The sequence below is a fragment of the Pimephales promelas genome, chromosome 17 (assembly GCF_988280905.1).
Source record: "Pimephales promelas chromosome 17, fPimPro1.hap1.1, whole genome shotgun sequence".
Classification (NCBI taxonomy): Eukaryota; Metazoa; Chordata; class Actinopteri; order Cypriniformes; family Leuciscidae; genus Pimephales; species Pimephales promelas.
The window spans coordinates 31,310,098-31,324,946 of record NC_142785.1 but is presented as its reverse complement, the minus strand read 5'-3'; the positions used below and the strand labels follow the sequence as shown (position 1 = coordinate 31,324,946).

At 37.0% G+C, this 14,849-nt stretch overlaps 1 protein-coding gene and 1 long non-coding RNA gene across 3 annotated transcripts; one reads left to right on the top strand and one right to left on the bottom strand.

The window, feature by feature from the left end:
- Positions 1-761: 761 nt before the first annotated feature.
- Positions 762-14,829, top strand: LOC120486911 (sushi, nidogen and EGF-like domain-containing protein 1). Its single transcript, XM_039683079.2, has 11 exons — positions 762-872; positions 1,071-1,169; positions 1,292-1,432; positions 11,124-11,168; positions 11,277-11,303; positions 11,419-11,552; positions 11,671-11,976; positions 12,064-12,162; positions 12,248-12,383; positions 14,159-14,241; positions 14,411-14,829. The coding sequence occupies exons 2-11, from the start codon at positions 1,112-1,114 to the stop codon at positions 14,486-14,488; spliced, it is 1,107 nt and encodes a 368-aa protein (XP_039539013.2). The 5' UTR covers positions 762-872; positions 1,071-1,111; the 3' UTR covers positions 14,489-14,829.
- Positions 5,505-8,271, bottom strand: LOC148971540 (uncharacterized). Of its 2 annotated transcripts, none has more exons than XR_016147143.1 (4): positions 7,731-8,271; positions 6,490-6,562; positions 6,227-6,342; positions 5,505-6,134 (listed from the first exon to the last, which is right to left on the bottom strand). It is a non-coding gene; the product is annotated as an uncharacterized LOC148971540 (long non-coding RNA). The 2 variants fall into 2 exon arrangements; XR_016147144.1 differs by having other exon boundaries at positions 6,231-6,342.
- Positions 14,830-14,849: the final 20 nt, after the last annotated feature.

The window sequence follows — 14,849 nt, the reverse complement described above, 5'->3', positions numbered from 1 at the left end:
TAACTTAGAATGTAAAGTTTTCCTAAACAAAGCAAAATCAGGGAATGTTAGTTCCTGAGAGTGATGAATAAAGTATTAGAAAAAGACTGCATCCAAAATTGCATACTTCCCTACAATATTATTTGGCAAAAAAAAAAAATAGTGTGTGACAAAAGTATGTCTGAATTCACAGTACTTGTAAAAGTGTAGCCAAAAAGTACCCGGATGACCTACTATTTCTGGTGAGATTCTGAAGTGTGTATATGATGGACACTTTTGTTAATATAGCAGAAGTGACGCAACTGATGCTGACAGGTCACCCCTTTATGAAAAATAATTTTATTCAAGTGTCCTATTAGTTTTCTTCTTTTAAACTAAAAATAAGAAAGTATAATTTTAGTTTATTTTTGTTGTTCTACTTTGTATAATTTATGTACCTCTCAGAAAAATACTTGAAATGTAAATTAGTACCATACATGAACTCAATCTTTTGAACGAGATATATAAAAAGAATAGATTGTGCATAGCAATTTATTTCAAATCTTTCCACTAACAGAGTACAATACACAGTGTGATAGACACTTGTGTAAACCATACTAAACACACTGTACTGTGGTGATACCATTGTGCATGGGAATGGTCATCATATTTTGGATACAGTATGTTGCAGGCACTGAATGGTGTACCATAGTAGTTTTTAGTAATTTTTTGTTGTTGTTGTTGTTGTTATGTATTAGAGATGTGAAGAGTATACAGGCCTAAAGTATTCTTAATTTTGAAGGAATTTTATCTATTTAAGAATTGTTGGCTGTGTACCAAACCAAAACCAAAAGTGCTGGTAAAAATCAGTCAAACTTCCTTCACAGCAGGTGCAAGAACAGCTTAGAAGAACAGTAAGTCGAATATTTTTTATTTATATAAAATGGACCTTTATTAGAATATTGGATTTTTTTTTCAATCGCATCAAAAATTGCCTCCTATAATCATATTTCAAAATTTAAAATATTTAATTTCTTAAAGTTATTATCAGTTACATTTATTCAAGATTAACTTCGGTATAATGAGAATAATAAATCTCCCTCTGATTACAGAAGAAGGACTCCTACATACTCGTTTTATCTCCGACTTCATCATGAGATTATTTGTGGTTTCACAGCTTCTGCTGGTGTTCATATCAGTCCTGGCATTGAGTAAGGTTTAGTTTCTGTCTGATTATCAGTTTTAAAGTGGCAAAGACTATGTAAATATATGTTTAAAAAAATGAATCTAAAAAAAATGAATCTGAATTTAATAATCTCTTTCTCTTTAACAGCCAGGGCACAAACAACATCTGAAACAACAACTGCACAAACAACATCTGAAACAACAACTGACACAACAACAACATCTGAAACAACAACAACTGCACAACCAACTCAAACGTCAACTGCAACAACAACAACACCGGCTACAGGTAAATATAGACCTTTGAATTTGTTAGAACGGATGGATCTCCACATCAAAAATATCAGAGAGATTAGATCCGACCCCGGGCACTGAATCCCTGCCAAGAAATCAGTCTTCTATTAGCCGAGAGAACGAGAGAAAATCATCCTGTGATCTTACTCTTACTCATGAAGACAAACATCCCGTAAAACCTCACAATCATACGATTAAACAACAATAGCAAGCATTGCAAGAGCAAGGAAATAAATATAATGAGATTTAAAAACAAAAAAATGGGTTTTTTGTTACAGTTTCTATCCAGTTATTGTAATTACTATAAGTACATGTGACTGTTATATATACATATATATATATATATTTATTTACAAAAAGCATTACAACAATACCTGCACAAAAAATAATAATAATAAAAAAAAAATAAAAACTGTCCGGTACTTATTGACTGTCGCCAAATGGTGTCAATTGAACAAACTCAAAATGAACTCGAGAAACCAGTTTATCAAGAAAGAAAAAAACGGCATTCCTGATTTGAGTCAGGTTGTTCTGACTCATGATTTGTTTTTTTATGGTGTTAATAAATTTGTTTTCCTTCTTTCAGAAACCACCACAGCAATCAGGTCGTGAGCTTACTTATGTTAAAGAGTGCAGACAAAATAATCCATTTGTCGATAATAAATATGTGGCTATATGTTATTTTTTTGCACTTATTAATCATTAGATGTCATCTTTAAAATTATCCCTGCCAGGGAAAGTGAATGACAGGAGAATGTTCATAATGTACAAACCCGATTCCAAAAAAGTTGGGACACTGTACAAATTGTGAGTAAAAAAAGAATGGAATAATTTAGAAATCTCATAAACTTATATTTTATTCACAATAGAATATAAATGACATATCAAATGTTGAAAGTGAGACATTTTGAATTGCCATGCCAAATATTGGCTCCTTTTGGATTTCATGAGAGCTACAAATTCCAAAAAAGTTGGGACAGGTAGCAATTAGAGGCCAGAAAAGTTAAATGTACAAATAAGGAACAGCTGGAGGACCAATTTGCAACTTATTAGCTCAATTGGCAACATGATTGGGTATAAAAAGAGCCTCTCAGAGTCGCAGTGTCTCTCAGAAGTCTAGATGGGCAGAGGATCACCAATTCCCCCAATGCTGAGGCAAAAAATAGTGGAGCAATATCAGAAAGAAGTTTCTCAGAGAAAAATTGCAAAGAGTTTGAAGTTATCATCATCTACAGTGCATAATATCATCCAAAGATTCAGAGAATCTGGAACAATCTCTGTGCATAAGGGTCAAGGCCGGAAAACCATACTGAATGCCCGTGATCTTCGGGCCCTTAGACGGCTCTGCATCACACACAGGAATGCTACTGTAATGGAAATCACAACATGGGCTCAAGAATACTTCCAGAAAACATTGTCAGTGAACACAATCCACCGTGCCATTCACCGTTGCCGGCTAAAGCTCTATAGGTCAAAAAAGAAGCCATATCTAAACGGGAACCAGAAGCGCAGGCGTTTTCTCTGGGTCAAGGCTCATTTAAAGTGGACTCTAGCAAAGTGGAAAACTGTTCTGTGGTCAGACGAATCAAAATTTGAAGTTCTTTTTGGAAAACTGGGACGCCATGTCATCCGGACTAAAGAGGACAAGGACAACCCAAGTTGTTATGAGCGCTCAGTTCAGAAGCCTGCATCTCTGATGGTATGGGCTTGCATGAGTGCGTGTGGCATGGGCAGCTTACACATCTGGAAAGGCACCATCAATGCTAAAAGGTATATCCAAGTTCTAGAATGCTCCCATCCAGACATCGTCTCTTTCAGGGAAGACCTTGTATTTTCCAACAAGACAATGCCAAACCACATACTGCATCAATTACAACATCATGAGCCGCGTTTCCACTGCCGGGCTAGGGCTGGGCCAGAGCTAACAGCGAGCCGAGCCGAGCCGAGCTAGTGGCCTCGGGCCTCAAGCACCGGGCTTGCGTTTCCACTGCCGGGCCAGTAGCCCCACAGCGCTGCCCCAGACCCCACCCCTAACACGCCTTTCTGGATCAAACGTCATAAAACCCAACCCATTTCAGCGGGTATTATGAATTAATTTATTTTTTTAATTAGGAAGATAGCATGTGTATTAACTCACCTGCCGTAGTGGCTGCAATAGTGTCACGAGACCAGTACAGGCGATTCTCCATTTCAAGCAGCGATTTTTTTTGCGCGATATAACAGGCTGCGGAACCGCCGCAGCCTGTTAACAAACGCCGCCTGTTAACAAATAACAAACGCCGCAACCTCGAGATACAGAGTTAATTTTTTGAAACCTTTAATAACTGATTGGACCCCATTTGAAACGAAATTTATTTATAGAAATAAAACGCAGCAAGTACGGAGCAGTTAAAGCCGCATTTCCATCACCCTTCAAACTGAAATTGCCAATTGAAAATAAGCAAAACGTCCATTTCACAAAAACTCCGTGTCTGCAAATAATAATAATATTAATAACCATCATCATCATTATTGTAACATTTTATTAGGCTGCATATGTAGAAGACGCCTTTATCCAAAAAAGGAACAGAGCACAAATAAACACAATATTTTTGACGCATATCAGCGCATATCCAGTGTGTGTGGAGCACACACTGATGGCTGCGAGACGCCCATGTGAACAGTTTCATTGCATTTCTTTCAGTGGAAACAACTTAAAATACTCTTTAATTTCTGGTCATACAGAAAATAATAATAGCTACATTATTCGCAAATACATTTATTTGCGTAAACTCACAATAACAAGAAAACGTTGTGCTTTAACAATTAATCAAGGCGCACTTCATGATCTCCGTGAACTGAAGCGCGAGACCTGAAACAGCCACCGCATTCGAATTTGTTCCTTTTAAATTGGACATTTAAAGCTTTAGTCTTGTAGATTAAAGCTTTAAATGTCCAATTTAAAACGAACAAATTCGAATCGAAAGCCAATATCTTTCTGACTATGTAATTATGTAGCTAATTAATTTCTCTCTAAATGTGCATCCGGAGATGGAGATGTTTTTAGCCGAAAATCATTTAGAAAACAATAGTTTATTAATAAACAATTAATGCCTCGTTATTTTATATTATTTTATTATCAGACACATTTATTATAGCCTATAAATCACCTATAAATCCCCTTTCTGTAGGCTGTGGTTACGGCTCTTCTCATTCAGCACTGCAGGGAAAATATATCATTTCCAGGTTCTAATTTGGCCTCAGAAAACCAGTAAAATATATATTTTTTTCATATTAATTTGTCAAATATTTTAAATGTTTAAGGGCAAAAAATCAAACAAATATCTGAATATTCGTCGATATATAGCCTATATATTTTTGCGCAGCATTTGGCATATAGGCCTACAGTTCAAATTAAAATGTTATGCAATTTTAAACGGTTAATCGGTTAAACATGGACACCCCTATGTGCATCTTGCTTCAGATCATAACGTTCCATAACACCGATAAACTCCGCCTTTTACCTTGAGCACGCCTCTAGCGAGCTGGCCCCCTCTGGCCCAAGGTATTCGACGGGCCAGAAATCCTGGCCGTTGGCCCTGAGGAAGCCCCGATCAAGCCCCGGAAGTGACAGTGGAAACGCGACTGGCCCTGGCACGCACTAGCACGGCCCGGCCCTGGCCCGGCAGTGGAAACGCGGCTATGGCTGCGTATAAGAAGGATCCGGGTACTGAAATGGCCAGCCTGCAGTCCAGATCTTTCACCCATAGAAAACATTTGGCGCATCATAAAGAGGAAGATGCAACAAAGAAGACCTAAGACAGTTGAGCAGCTAGAAGCCTTTATTACTCACTTAAAAAAGTTGGGTTAAAAACGACCCAACAGATAACCCAATGGTGGGTTGATATAGCACCGACCTATTGTTGGGTTATTTTAACCCAATAAATTAGGTAACTAGTTTCACCCAATAAATTGGGTTACAAATAACAAATCTGTTGGGTTATTTGGCAAAAATGATTTAATCAACCTATATTATTATAATTACCGGTACTATTATTGACATATAAATAAATAACTCACAACTTAAGTATATTAACAATGCTTTATTTACATTCAATTAGACATTGCATTCACAAATTGTTGTAAACATTTTCATTTATTGTTTTTTTTTATTGTAACATTTTTTCAGTTATTGCTTGAGTTATTGTTTGCAATTGCTTTAATTTACTTCCTTAAGGTAAGAAATTCTTTCAATAAATAAACAAATAAATACATAATAGTAATGCAATTATAAACTGCCTCATAAGGCGACAGTGTTGAGGGAACACCTCAGGCACAGAGTATTAATGCTAAAATGAATTTATTTACATATGTTTTAAGTTCTAGAAACATGGAAAACAAATACACAAAACAAACCAAAGCTTGTCCAGCTTATCCAATTATAAACTGCCTGAGTAAGCGACAGTAAGTTGATGGACAGAATGGCACAGAATTTATTGTGTGTTGTAGAAACTGCCAAACAGAGGCTTTGGATAGTCTATGTCTAAAGCATAAAATATTTTAAAGCATGTATCCACAGCTTGTAAAAGGCTGTCTTGCTCTCGTGCCGCTCCTCCCACAATGACGAAGGCTTGTGCAGTTGAATTTATCTCCAAGCTGCAGGACATGAGGGAATTGCCTCCGTTGCTCCTCCTCCTCCAAATATTGTTTGTTCCAACCTTTAAATAGAATTTTTAAATGGTAAATATGCACACATGGATTCAATATTATCAAAAAATGTTTTACTCAATATAACCCATAAATGACGTACCTACAAGCTGTAAATCAACAAATGGTTGTTTTGCCTCCTGGTAAGAGGGCCGAACCATCTTGTAGCCCTTTTTGAATGGCAATGGAGGAAGGATAGCTTGCAGGATCCAAGAGTGTCTTTACATAAAACAGAAAGAATAATAGATTAGTATAGGCCTAAGTTCTACTTTTCATGAAGTCAAATTAAAAAGGTTTCACTATATTAGTGATGCCATTCTTTAATTGTGAAGAGAGTAAATAGCAAATAGCAAATTTATCTCTCACCTGCAAATCTGTCGATTAATGTTTCAATGTTCCACTTCTGAAGTGTTTCCCTTACATATGAATCCATAGCATCCTGTGTAAAAAAAATATGAATTAGTTAATATAAAGTGAATTAACAAAAATAAAGCCTGTCACTAATCTACTATATATTCACTGTAAAATCACAGGAGCTGTAATTTTACAATAGAAGCTCCTGCAATGGCCATGTTTTGTGGTAAATGACCTTGCATTAAAACACAATTTTATAAATGTATTTGTAATCATGCAACTATATTATTGAACTTTAATATTCATTCAACTTTTGGGCCACAACAATAGAACAATAACCAAATAAAACAATAGTTTAGCTTTTAAAAGGCAACACAGGAATTTTCTCTGCAAATACATGTACGTTCGGACAGAGACAGTCGGATCCATAAGCAGAACTTTATTATAACTTAAAACACAAGCAGACATAAACCCAGGCAAGCAGTTAAACAGGGGGCAATCCAGTAAATCGTGGTGAAAAACAGGCTATGGTCGAGGCACGCAGCACAGGTTCAGAAACAGTCCAGAAGGCAGGCAAACGTCCAGGGAAACACTTAATACTCAAAAGGAGAAAAAATGCTCAGAGATGTACACTTGCAGTGTAACAAAACTTCGCAGAGGACACAGGCAAAACTCAGGCTTAAATAAGGAACTCAATCACAGGTAATGACAAATAGCTGAACATAATAAAACATAAAGAGTCCATGGGGAAACATAGCACGGGAAGAGAGTGCCCTCCAGAGGCTCACGAGGGCACTACAGCTGCCGAACATCACAAATACGTTCATGAATTTAGATTTACATTTGGACTCTTTTTTAACGCAGTTCAGGAGGCATGAATGTTTGTTACCAGCTGTTGACAAGACGTGCTGCAGCTCGACCAATATTTCGCGTTAAGCAGGACTACATGACCGACCGACCAATTAAATGGTGCCATTTAAAATAATAACTACAAAAAAATAAATAAATAAATACACACACACACACACACACACACACACACACACACACAATGAATGGCGTCGCGACTCGCGGCCAGACTCGTTTATTTTAGGTCCAAAAAGATGACATGTCCGGGAAAAAGAGGACGTATGGTTACCCTAGTTTAACACTTTATAGTAGGCTATTTTAAATTCACACTGTAGCTCGGATAGCCCAAACATTTGCGCTATAATATAGGCAGGCACTTATAACACAGCATTACGTTAACTTACCTTCTTTCTGTCAGTGACTGCGACACTGGATGGATGAACAGCTGGGTCTTGAAGCCGAGCGCGTCGGTTAATATTTGGAAATTGGATGGATGGACCGGGCTTCGGTCTTAAAGCCGAACGCGTTGGTTAATATCTGAAAATATAACTTTACCAAAAAGTATTGGAGAGAACATAGAAAGTTAGGAAGCACAACCGAGTATTACAGTAAGACATTGGCTGGCTGCTTTATAGCGGACAAAAAGCAGTCAACAGGAGATATACACATGGAAATAATTGGCTGAAGATTTAGGAAAAAGCGCAAATAATACTTTGCAAGACGTACAACGAAAAAAAAAACGTTTACAGTATGGCTATATAGTGTAATAACTCACCCGTGTATCTTCTGTCAGCTGCGGTGCAACCGTTGAAATTTGAACTTTAACCCAACGTGCTGGTTATTATAGAAACAACCCAATAAATGTTCTGAATAACCCAACAGAACGACCCAATATTTTTTACCCAGCTATTGGGTACACAAAACAACCCAACGTTTTTTAGAGTGTAGACAAGAATGGGACAACATTCCTATTTCTAAACTTGAGCAACTTGTCTCCTCAGTCCCCAGACGTTTGCAGACTGTTATTGAAAGAAGAGGGGATGCCACACAGTGGTAAAAATGGCCTTGTCCCAACTTTTTTGAGATGTGTTGATGCCATGAAATTTAAAATCAACTTATTTTTCCCTTAAAATTATGCATTTTCTCAGTTTAAACATTTGATATGTCATCTATGTTGTATTCTAAATATAATATTGAAATTTGAAACTTCCACATCATTGCATTCTGTTTTTATTCACAATTTGTACAGTGTCCCAACTTTTATGGAATTGGGTTTGTAACAACGCCTCATCTAATGGAGCAGCTCAAACAAAAACAGAGACAAGGAACTGCATTTTTAGAGTGTATGTTGTTTTGCTTTAAAGGGATAGTTCACTTTGAAATGCATTTTTGGTATGTTTTATCTTACCTCAAGGGCATCCAAGATGTAGGTGTCTTTGTTTCCACAGTACTTTCAATTTTGATATTTTTCGGTCAAACCGTTGTTGTCTATCAGTGTCCTCCCCTCGGTTCACCTCAAAGAGCATGCTCAGAGAAGTCCAAATTAAACATGATTTAATGACTCGTAAATGTAAGTACACATTGATGACCTAAGACACGAAACGAGCGGTTTGTGTGAGAAAACGAACAGTTTTTATATAATTTTTTACCTCTTCGGGCGCTTCGGTCTGCACAAGCCCTGGAAAGCGCCGGAATTGATCTTTCGCGCAGTTGCGAATAAAAATCAACATTTTCTGTTGATATATCGAAATCGTCTGCCATTGGGATTTCCTGTATATCTATGTTTAGATCTTCACATTGAAAGGTAACACTTATGAAATCTATGTGTAAGCAATGAGTGACATACGAGAGATCACTTCCGGCTTTGGCCAGACTGAAGCGCCCGTGCCCTCAGATCACTTGGACGTGGCTGTGGTAACAAGAGGTAAAAAACGACATAAATACTGTTCGTTTTCTCACACAAACCGCTCGTTTCGTGTCTTAGGCCTTCAATGTGTCCTTACATTTACGAGTCATTAAATCATGTTCAATTTGGACTTCTCTGTGCATGCTCTTTGAGGTGGTGACCATAGACCTGCATTATATGACTGACAGACAAGAACGGTTTGACCTAAAAATATCAAAATTGAAACTACTGCGGAAACAAAGACACATGCCCTTGAGGTAAGCTAAAACATATCAAAAATGAATTTCAAAGTGTACTATCCCTTTAACTCTTGCACTAAATTACATTATTTGTAAAGGTAATATTACACCTTCCAATGAACCACTTGCAATGGATTGACCCCACTTCTCTTCCAAGAACAAAGACTTTTTCTTGGAATGTGTATTTTTGATACGCATTTCAAATGTGTAGTATACTATGTACTAGTAAAGGAAGACGGACAACGAGGTAGCGTCTATTTGGGGTTTTTACTGAACACTTAGACCCGGCCCGCTCAGTGCTACATTCTGTTTTGGCTGAACTAATACTGCCACCTAGGGGACAAGCTATTGTTTTTTCCTCCTAATGCAACATTAGCAAATTGAGGGCTATTGTCTCTAAGTCAGAACTGGAGATGCTCATTCATGTCTTTATCTCCTGTATTGACTTTCAACTCACTCTTCTCCCTCAACAAATCTTTCCTTCACCATCTGCAATCTGCTAGGCTATTACTAGATCAAATAGGTGCACCCATTTCACCCCTCTACTCTGCTCCCTTCACCGGCTTCCTGTAACTTACAGGATCCAATTCAAAATTCTTACCATAACCTATAGGGCTCTACATGGCCAGGCCCCTGCTTATCTTGCCAACATAATTCACCTACACACCACCTTCCGGTCTCTCAGGTCTAACAACCAAAATCTGCTATCTATCTATGCCACGTACTCGTCTAAAGACGTGGGGATACAGCCTTTGCCGCTATGGGACCCAAACTCTAGAAAGCTCTGCCAACTAGCATTAGGTTTGCTGAAAATGTTGACAGTTTGAAGGGACAATTGAAGACTCAATTGTTCAGGTTAGCTGGGTAATCTCTGTCTTTGGTTTATTGATAATTTTATCTGTTGTTTTTTTATTTTTGTCTTAGACTGTTTCTTTTTCTGCTATGTTTTAATTTCTATTGTAAAGCACTTTGTGACCCTGTCTGTAAAAAAAGTGCTGTATAAATAAACTTTATTTACTTACTACTATTGCTTTTTAAATAACCAAAAAAATGTTTGCGCAATATTTTTTTGTTATTTAAAAAGCATGTTAGTAATGTGCACCTATAAGGGGGTGCATACACTCTGCTTATTAACAACAAACAAGCACACAAACATGCCAAATATTAAAAATAGTAGTTTATTTCATTTGCCTCAAAATAGCAACACGCCAATAATGCACCCGAACACATCTCGTTTTCAGATAAGCATGCCCATGAGCGAACAGATGGGTGCAATTGCATTTGCTATTTAAACAACGTGGCCCAGGACATGAAAATGATAACTGCGTCGGGCTGAAACTAGCAAAAAACACTTGCGTTGCGCCTGCCACCCTATTGTGCTGGGTGTATGAATGTGTTAAAATTAGTTCAAGTGCCCCTATTATGGTTTTTCGAATATTTCCTCTCATGCAGTGTTGTAAAATCAAAAGTGCTAACTTGTCCGGGCGAATGAATTTTTCATGTATTTTACATAGGCTTAAGTGTTTTATAATTGAATGTTATACATAGGACTTGAATGTAATGCATATGCCTATGTTACACTTAGGAAACACATTTACAATCTTTAAGTGTGTTCATGAGGTATTTAATGGTATTTGTGTTTATTCTTTCAGCAACCACCACAGCAACCACCACCACAACCACCACAGTCTCAACAAGTAAAAATACTGCGACTGTTAGACGACTCATCATATGATCATATGCAATACATCTTTCAATGTACTTTACAGAAGTGTTTAATAATTGAATACTTTTTTTCTTTAAAGCCATTTCAACAACAACTCCATGGACAGGTATTTATACTGACTTTTGAATCAATGGTTCGTTCAGAATCGCCGTAATTATGATATTCTGACTTGTAAACACTCACATCTTCATTTGTATTTTTTGTGTTGATTCTGTTTGCAGCACCAGCGATTTTCTATCCATTCGGCGCAGCGGCAGGAGACACAGAACAGCTTGAAGTTGGTTATGAATCCTACATGTATGTTTCCTTCTCCAAGCCATTTATGTTCTTTGGCCGCAAGTACAACGACGCATACGTGAGAATTCCCTCTATCACCAATTCCAGTTCCATTGCTCGTCTAAAATGAATGCAAATGTTGTGATAAGCCAGCTCATACTTTACTGGTGGATAGGAACTGATTTTTCTTATTTCAGGTTAATAATAACGGACTCCTTTCATTCAACCAACCTTTAACGGAAGCTATACCCCCCCAATTTCCCGCATATGGAAGTGAAGATTTCATTGCTCCGTTCTGGACTGATCTTGATGACTTTGGATATGGCAGATACGGGTATCAGCAGTACACTGATGGAAGTGTGCTCACTCGCGCCACTGAGGATATAAACCAGTATTTCCCTCATTCTTTTCCCCAGGGCTTTTCTGCTTCTTGGGTCTTTGTTGCAACATGGGACTATGTTAACGCAATTGATCTGAATGTATTAAATCTTCACTCAGCACCGGTAAATAGTTTATTTCTTTTTCAGGCACGAGGTCACAGACTGTGTAGACTATGAATCATGATTTTTTGTTTTGTTTGTTTTTTTCAGGCAATCACCTTTCAGTTGGTTTTAATTTCAGGAGGTGATTTTTCTTTCATTCTGATGAATTATGGGGACTGTGCTTCATGGCTATATTTTACACTGGAGGTAAAACAAAACATTAAAGGATTGAAATAATATTTGAAATTGGCTCTGTATCTTGCCTAACATTAATTTTTCATGGTTTTAATAGGCTGGATTTGACACAATAAACTCCACTGACTACCATGTCATTCATTATGATTTAAATGGCAACCCCCCAGACCTCAAGAACATGAGTAACGTAAATGTTCCCGGTCGCTGGGCCTTTCTTGTGAACAACGGAACAGGTAGGAGTTTCATCAAAATGATGCTTTTACTGTTTGGTTGTTTATTTTCTATTCTATGCAAACTTCTTATACTTACATAATTTATAATATTGTTTAAATGAATATTTTTTTTTTATAAATATTATTTTACATCAATAACATGCCATATTTGATATTGAGAAAGGGTTTTAGTTAGCTACATTATTACACCATTAGACTGTCTTTAAGAGTGAGTCATTAGCAAATACTTTTATTTTGAAAGGGATTGAAAAAAGGTTGTAAGCAATCAATTTACAAATGCACTGACTAGAGCTGTCATGGAAATCGCCTAACTGTTGAAAGGAAAAAGTCTCTGATTTTTCAAACTGATTTTGTGATTATGGAAAGATTGTCCAGAAGAATACCAGCTTGACGCAAATTAAATAGAGCGGAAGTACGAAGGTAATGCACTTGCTTAGTCAATCTTTCTCATAATACTCTAGGCCTACTTTACATAATAGGCTATATATGCACGCATACTTTCCGCATTTGACGCAAGGCTGCTCTTCGTTGGGGAGATTTAAAGCGGAGGAAACCCCATAGACAGGGAAAACCGAGGAAAACGGGATTATGGCAGAGTCTTCAAAATTTACTGTCCACCCGTCTTTGAAACGAAACTGTAATAAGTTTAGATGTAATTGTATACATGTTTATTGAATATAATAAATAAAGAAGCATAAACAAAATAAGGGGAGTCTATTTTAGTGAGTAACGTTTCTTTAGTATAGCCATATAGCCATAGAACCATTAAAGTGAATGCATTGACGTCACTTTCCCGCCGGAACAACCAACACAGTCTCATGAAGATGCGTATCTATACCACGAGTGTCATTTATACGCCAAAAGTGTTTTTTTCATGTATATGGTACGCACTAAAAAACCCTGGGTTAGGTTTAGGAGGGAGGGAGTTCGTGCGTATTATACGCAAAAAAGTGCGTATCATATGTAGCCTACGCGAAAATCGCGTGCCAAATACACGCAAAAACTGTTTTTGGCGTATAAATGCCACGAGAAATGACATTCGGGCCATAGATACGAACTTTCATGAGATCGGGTGGATTTAATAGGGGAAACTGCAAAAATACAACTAAAACGAACAATTTTATCAATTTAACTAAATGTTGGGCTCAATATAGTGTTCCTTTCAACTTACTAAAGATCCAGTGATCCATGGACATTGACATCCAGTCAGGAATCGTGTTGCCTGACATTTATCTTTGCCTGATTTCTACAGAGGGGAAATAAAAGCAAAATAGACCTAAACATAAAGCAAATTTGCCTGTGAACACTTTATATAAATACAATATAGGTAGGTCTAAATCCGGGTGATCACTTATATCAGTGTTATATATAGCCAATTCATCATATCCAGCCCTAAAACTTTATAGTTTTTTTTCCACAGGAAATGCCGTCGTGCAGAGCCCATCAATAAGCTTCAATGAAGCAACTCAATGTTCCTTCGTTACTTGTTATAAAGTCAACTTGAGATTTAAATCCATGGCGGAAGGAAGTTTTTTCCACACAAAAGAGTGATATAAATAGCCACTCTGTTCTTGTTTCTTTTTTATTTACACACGTCTCGACGAACTGTTGTATGAACGCAATGTCACACAAGTCGCTGTGCGATATGGCTCTATCAGAACGGATGTGATTTGGCCTTAGGGCCTATTGTGAATTATCGGTCTATACAGGCCTGTGTATAGTATACTGTATATTTGTGTGTGTTATTGTGCCTTATTATGTGTGTTTCCTTTTAGAAAATGTCATTGGAGTTCAATTGAAACTTAGCTCATTTTTAGACCTGACACAGCCTGGAAATGCTGAGTATGTTTTGCAGCAAGTAAGTCACACTTTTCAAACAAAAGCACATTTCTGCCTCAGGGAGAGAGAAAAACAAAAACTGACTCTTATCTTATAGCCTATGTCTAACCTTATAATCTGACATTGGTGACTTTATTAACCAGTACAATGGAAATACATTTTGATCTATCTGTCCATCTTTGTTTCAGTTTAAACAAGAGCTGGTCAATCGTGGAGTGTCAAATTTCTTTGAGATGAAGTTAAGAAAAGTTGAAAAGACACCGTAATACATGGAAGGGACTTCAAATGGTGACCTTGAAGATGTATGCCTTGAATGTCGCAGGAAGGGAACCTTTATAGTTTCTCACCCTTGAACTTATTACTCTCTAACAAAATAATAAATGAGCATAAATATGATGAAAATGATGATCAAATTAGATAATAAATTAATTAATACACTAATCACATATGTTCCATCTTAATTAATAAGATAAACTATCTTAAATAATCATCCATTCTTTTCTTTTTTTACTTTGTACTATCATGCTTTGTGTTAGCAGATTTCTTAGGGGTTTCAACTTTGAACTGCATGTAAACAATGCTAATAAACCTGTTCCTTGTCTACAAATCTTTGTCATGTGTCAACAA